This window comes from Peromyscus eremicus, chromosome 18 (genome assembly GCF_949786415.1).
Source record: "Peromyscus eremicus chromosome 18, PerEre_H2_v1, whole genome shotgun sequence".
Taxonomy (NCBI): Eukaryota; Metazoa; Chordata; class Mammalia; order Rodentia; family Cricetidae; genus Peromyscus; species Peromyscus eremicus.
Genome location: NC_081434.1, coordinates 450,115 through 457,328, shown reverse-complemented (window position 1 = coordinate 457,328; position 7,214 = coordinate 450,115). Strand labels below are relative to the sequence as shown.

Genomic DNA, 7,214 nt, shown 5'->3' with positions numbered 1-7,214 from the left:
TAGTGCTTTTTTATTCCCATCTTCTCCCAGATCCTCCTCCCCTATCAACTTTATGTTCTTCCTCTTTCTCTCCTTTTCAAAAGGAACACAAAAATGAAATTCAAATAAACACAAAACCAATTAGGCAAAAACAAAGCCAAAAATAAACAAAAAGCTCATAACAAAACAAAACAAAACCCCAAAACGTGGAGTTCCTTTTGTGTTGGCCAACTACTCCTCAGCATTGAGCCTGTCCTGAAGTATGATTGATATACTCAGTGGTACTCCATTACAGAAAACAGAATTTCCCTTTGCTTGCATGTATCAGTTGCAAACAGATTCCTGGTTTGTTGTGGGGCCACAAATCTACCTCCACCTCTCAGTCCTGGGAGGCTGCCTGGTTTGAACCTGTGCAGGTCTTGTGTGTACTGCCATAGTCTCTGTGAGTTCATATGTGTGTCAGTGCTGTGTCAGGAAGACACTGTTTCCTTGGAGTCATCATCCTCTTTGGCTCTTACAATCTTTCCACTTCCTCTTCCCATAGATCTCTGAGCCTTGAGAGAAGAAGGAGTTTGATGAAGACATCCTATTTAGGACTGAATGCTCCAAAGTCTCTCACTCTTTACTCATTGTCCAGTTGTGGGTCTCTGTGTTAATTCCCATTTACTGCAAGAAAAAGCTTCTCTTATGAGCAAGGCGCTGGTCTATGGGTATAGCAATGTATCATTAGGAATCATTTTATCATTACATTTGTTTAGCAGAATAACCACAGCATATTTCCCTTAGGCCTGTGACCTATCTATTCTCAGGTAATTAGCCACATTAGCACTGGCTGTTATGAGGTCCATCTCACGGAGTGGACCTTAAATCCAATCCAAAGTGGTTGATAACTCCCATAACATTTGTACCAACTACATCAGCATGTCTTGCAGCAGGTCTCTGTTCTGCTTTTGTGCCATGGTGTACTGTGAATATTTTTATTTAAACTATAAAAACAGGTGATTAGTAAATAACTAATGCCTAATTTAGTCTCTGAGCAAAAAGTCCATAATTATATAATCAAATTTTAATTATAAGATAATTTTATTTTAAAGGCTCATTTAAGTATGGAATTCACATTAAGAGTTTGCATTATGAATTCCTTGAATCTGTAAATCTCATTTTTTAGAAAATCTACATTAATAAAAAATCACTTAAACCACATTACATTCTTCTATCTTATTAACCATAGATCACATGTTTGTGGTGGATATTTACATTTACTCTGCATCATATTTGTTACCCTTTTCCATTTGGCTTCATCCCCTAAAAATCTGGTCTTCATATACTGAGTCAAAGACAGTTTTACTCTCTGCTTCAGATTTGGTTTGGGGAAGAATAGAAGCAATCATATATTTAAAATAAAAACAGGATAAGACTGGGATCACTGCTGGTTTTTGGTGCAGAGCTCCTGTAGTTTTTTCATATATAATGTTCTGAGGAATATCTGCATATGTGCAATTAATAAAAACACTTACCACTTCAGGCCAAAGGGTGTCCAGTTTCCATCATATGACCTGAGTGGCAATCACATAAACTTTCCCACAGTTTTTAAATGGTCTGCTTAAAATCTTTTCCTCAACTACTTCAACTTGAGAGTTCCATTTCTTCCTTGTGAGGACTCTGATCGATGGCCTGGGATGAGCCCAATATTGAAGTTATTCTGATGAAACAAGAAAAACCATCCACTCCTTTCCCTGAAATGTGGATGAATACTGTATCCCCACTTTGCTAAGAAATGCTCTGCATGAAGGATCTTATAACGCATCTAACTTCTTTAAGACCTTTCGAGTGATAGTTCTCTTGACTGCTCCTTTCACTTCATTGTTCCTTAGGCTGTAAATGATGGGGTTTAACATAGGTGTAATGACAGTATAAGACAAAGAAACGAGTTTCTTGCTCTCAGGAGACTGGCTAGATTTGGGCCTTAGATAAGTCATGCTGGCTGTTCCATAAAAGAGGGATACCACAATAAGGTGTGATGAACAAGTAGAAAATGCCTTCTGGCGACCAGTAGCAGACGGCATCCTCAAAATGGTCCCAATAATGCGGGTATAAGAGACCAAAATGAGAGAAAATGGAAACATGATAAAGAGAAGAGTGGATGCAAGTGCTTGCATTTCATATGTAGTTGTATCTTCAGTAACTAATTTTAAGACAGGAGGACCATCACAAAAAAAGTGGTCTACAGAATTGGGCCCACAGAAAGGAAGCGCCATCATCCAAGCTGTCTGAAGCATGGACACAGGAACACCAGACAGCCAAGAACCTATGGCCATATACAAGCATAGGGACCTATTCATTATGACAGAATAACGGAGAGGGTTACAGATGGCCACAAAACGGTCATAAGCCATCATAGAGAGGAGAAAACATTCAGAGCTGCCAAAGAAGAAGAAGAAGTACATCTGGGTGCCACAGCCCACGAAAGAGATGACTTTCCTTGTTGACACTAGGTCTACCAGCATCTTTGGCACCATGACCAGAGTAAAACACACTTCAAGCAGTGATAGGTTTCGCAGAAAGAAATACATGGGTGTTTGAAGAGCAGGGTCCACACTGGTGACTGTGACAATGAGAAAATTCCCCAGCAAAGTAACTGAATAAATGGCCAGAAACAAAACGAAGAGGGAAACCTGCATGTCAGGGTTGCTTGTGAATCCCAGAAGAACAAATTCAGAGACTCTGGTGTGGTTTTCACAAGTCATATTTTAGACAATTTCTAGTAAAAAATCAAGATAAGATATATCAAAAGCATTCATCAATATAGATACCATCTTAAATCAAGTAAGTAACAATAAATAACAAACAATAAAAATCCATAAAATACGTTCTTGCTCTCAGTAGAATATTGGGTTCTAATTTAATTAGTTATATGTTACTGAGGCTGAAACATTTATTTGTGACCCACTAAACAATTAATTGACCTTTTAACACAAAAAATAAAATTTTATTTCTCATTCTAGTTGATTTTGGGAAAACTGTATTTTTTTATAAAAATAAATTTGACTCAGTGTTGTTATGTGATGAGTACCTATGAAACCTATGAGTACCTACAATATGAAGCTGGTGTGATGGTCTTAGGATTTCCCCAAAAACAGCAGCATTTCTAACAAGCCTACATGCATATGAACAAATACCTTGGTGTCTGAACTGCACATGCTTGTGTAATTAAAGTCCAAAGTGCTTCTTATGTACATCACTATTGCTTTACCAATAAAATCAGTTCAAATCAAATTTTAATAAAATATAAAATAAAATAAATTTTATTACTTATTTAAAGTAACCAAATTTGTAGCATTCCATGGCTTTCCAGGTAATACAAGTGTTCCATCATTTTTTTTTATTTTAATGCAGGACAAAGTTATTCCATCTTCTCTAATTAAACATTTCCATTATTTTTCTTAGAATATTTTTGCAATACAGGGATGCAATATAAAATAATACATTTAAAAATTGAAGCTGAGGAGCAAAAGAAATTACAAAGAAATCTCTGGATATATCTTACCAACTAATAGCTGACATTTCTCCTTTAATTTGAAGTCCAACCAATTTTTCAAAGGGTAATGATAACAGAGCTTGAAATTTTCAATAGCTCAGTCTTCAATAAAACAAAAGGCTTAGATAAACTAACCTGCTTTGTTTTGGCACTAAATGGTGAATATGTTTTAGTAACAATATTTAAAAATGTAACTAACCTTGGGGAAATGATCCCTGGGACATTGTAAAGGACTACTGTTAATTGAACATTTTACCCCAAAGGGAGACTATGGATTGCTTTTCAGAATTGACTATGCTTTCTGTAAATTATGACTACATTTCAATATACACTTCAGAATAATGCTTCTTTTGTTATGGAACTCTTGGGTATTACAAATATTGCTGTATTAAGACTATGTGAAGAATATACTTTAATTTTTCCTGTAATATTTTCACATTTATTGTGAGAAAAAATCAAATTCAATATTTATGTAAAATTATAGCACACACTTAGAACATGACCTTTAAATTTTATTTTACAAACGGAAACACATGAAATATGAACCAATGGCTGAGGGGTCACCAACTGGATCAGGCCCTCTGAGTGGGTGAGACAGTTGATTGACCTGATCTGTTTGGGAGGCATCCAGGCAGTGGCACCGGGTCCTGTGCTCATTGCAAGAGTCGGCTGTTTGAAACCTGGGGCCTATGCAGGGTCCCTTGGCTCGGCCTGGGAGGAGGGGACTGGACCTACCTGGACTGAGTCCACCAGGATGATCTCAGTCTGTGGGGAAGGCTTTGCCCTGGAGGAGATTGGAATGGGGGGCGGGCTGGGGGGAAGGTGAGGGGGGTGGGAGAGGGGAGAACAAGGGAATCTGTGCCTGTATGTAGAACTTAATTGTATTGCAAAATAAAAATTAAAAATAAATAAATAAATAAATAAATTTTATTTTAAATACCAAATAAATTCATCCAAAAATGGTATATAAGATAATATTTAAACATGAAATGTATATAAATTTTTTTCATTTGAGCATTTAAAACTGGGGATACATATTTTGATTATATGACTGTTCTGTACAAACCCAGAAGTTACATTTAAAAGTCAAATAATGTATAAAAATAAAAATAGAAGCTTAAATGTCTCTTTTAAGGTAGGATTAAAATACCACATACACATTTGAGATTTTTTTCATATAGATTAAGAAATTAATGAAAAGTTTACAATAAGAACTATTCATTCATTAGAAAATTCTAAGGGTGATAAAAAAATCATAAACATGCTCAGCCAAACATTTATCACAATGCTCCAGCACATGGCTAATAATAAGCATCAGGTGTATGTTCCCTGATAATTCAATTCCACTCTATTACCAGAGAATTTTGTATGTCCAAAACAGATGGGTATCCTAATTAAGTACCAGCTTTTTGAAGTTTTTAGTAATAAACATATTATAAATTCTTGATAACACAAGTAAGATTTATAGATTAAAGTAATATTCCAAATGTCACTTTAAATAAATGTCCATTTATTTAGTCCATTTTTTTTCAGTGCTAGAAATGAAACACAGGGTTCTGTGCGTCTTAAGCTAGCACTCAAATACTGAGCTACAATGCCAGCACTATTTACTTTGTGAGAATTTAATGAACTAAAAAATACTTACCTTGCCACTTCATAGATAAAGACATAGAGCTTTAGTCAGAGGCCAGAATATTCCTGAGATAAACAAAGCATTTATTTTGGTGCATGGCTTCAGTCCAGGGCCACTTAGCTCTGTTGTTTCTGGGTATGTAGTAAAGCAGAATGCCATGGCTGGGATCATATGGCTGCACAGAGCTGTTCACTACGTGATAGCCAGAACACAAAGAGAATTCTGACTCAAAACTCATTTTAACTAATAAATTATGTCACTTCTAATTTGTTAGTATTGTAAGGATTTCCCAAAGTTATCAAGTTATGATTCCTCTTTGTTTAAGTTATTGGCTCAACTCTCTCTCTCTCTCTCTCTCTCTCTCTCTCTCTCTCTCTCTCACACACACACACACACACACACACACACACACACACACACACACACACTTTTTGTATAAGTTTCATCACTTTGCTAGGAAATTTCCTCAGTTACCTACCCAAGTCTATTTACAAGATCTGCTTCCAGACCGATTTAGTTTTCTTTTCATTGTTATTATAAAACACCAAAGACCTTGGAGAGAAAATGGTTACTTGGCTTACACTGCCAGGTCAGAGTCTATCAAAAGCAAAAGTCTGTGTAGGAACTTGAGACAAGAACCTGAAGACAGGAACCCAAAGACAGGAACCTGAAGAAATGGTGTTTGCTGGCTTACTTTCTGGCTCACCCATAGACTCATGCTTAGTATTTTTATACAGAAGAGGACCACCTGCCCAGGAAATGTTGCTACATCACAGTGGCCTTGGCTTCAGAAATGTATAAAATAAATGAATATAAAAAAACTTAAAACAGCCAGATGTAGTAACACATGCCTTTAATCCCAGTAATTGAGAGGCACCGTGAGACTGAGGCCAGCCAAGTCTACAGAGAGTTCCAGGACAGTCAGAGCTACACAGTGAAACCCTATGTTTGAAAAAAAAAATTTAGACTGTCCAGTGCTCTGGGTTTGAACATTATCATTGCAAAGAACACATAGATAAGATAAAGAGCAAGAAATTTGGCAGTCTTTTATATTACTAAAATGCTAATGCAAAATGAAGGAAATTAATATTGTTTTATAGTTTTGCAGTTACTGCTATCAATAGGTAAAGTGATACAAGTAATAGATGAGACAATACATAGATAAATTTCTTGTCTCTGGGTCCACATAAGTGAAATTAGAATTTTAACATATATTTTTATTTTTAAAATTCATATAAGAATACCTGTAATAACATAATTTCTACCTCTCTTGCTTTTGTTGTCGATTTCTCCATTCCTACTCCATAATTCTTTTTCAGATTCATGACAATTTCTTGAAACCTACTGAGTCCATATAGTGGTGCTTGTTGTACGCATATGCATCCAACACTGACCATTTGTTATAGGCTAACCTATCAACCTATAACCTATTCCCCAGGATCATCTGGAGAAAACGATTCTCTCTCTCTCCTAGCAGATACTATCTTACAGATCTTCATTCAGGGGCCTTGTAAAATTGTTCTCTCATTCCTGTTGGCATGTCAGTTGGTGTTGTCATTGTGCAGGTCTTATTTAGGCAACTATATTGTTGAGATTTCATGGGTACATCATGCCTTTTGTGTCTCACAGACAATATCTAGCAGTGGCTATCCTGGTCCTCTGGCCCCTACAATCTTTCTACCCATTTTTCTGCAATAGTCCCTGAACCTTAGGTGTAGGGGTTGTGTTACAGATGAACTAATTGGGGTTGGGCACTCCATGGTAACTTACTCTGCATTTTGACCAGTTGTGAATCTCTGCAGTAATCTCTGTCTGCTGCAAAATGAAGCTTCTTTAATGAGGGGTAAACCATACTCTCACCTGTGAGTATAATAAGTGTTTAGAATATAGTTAGAAGTTATACTGATTTAAGAAAATGCTAGTAGTAGTTTCTTCTCTAGGGTACATGACCTCTACAGCAATAGATACTTACATAGGTTTACAATATCAGTTGTTGTGGGATAGTCTTTTTGTACACTGTGAAGATATGTCTTTGCCAAGGCACCTTCTGATTGGTTTAATAAA

General features: G+C 36.3%; 1 protein-coding gene across 1 annotated transcript; it reads right to left on the bottom strand.

Moving 5' to 3' along the window:
• Positions 1-1,775: 1,775 nt before the first annotated feature.
• Positions 1,776-2,726, bottom strand: LOC131895323 (olfactory receptor 10A7). The gene has a single exon (XM_059245767.1). It carries the CDS (start codon positions 2,724-2,726, stop codon positions 1,776-1,778), a length of 951 nt encoding a protein of 316 aa, XP_059101750.1.
• Between the last annotated feature and the right edge of the window lie 4,488 nt (positions 2,727-7,214).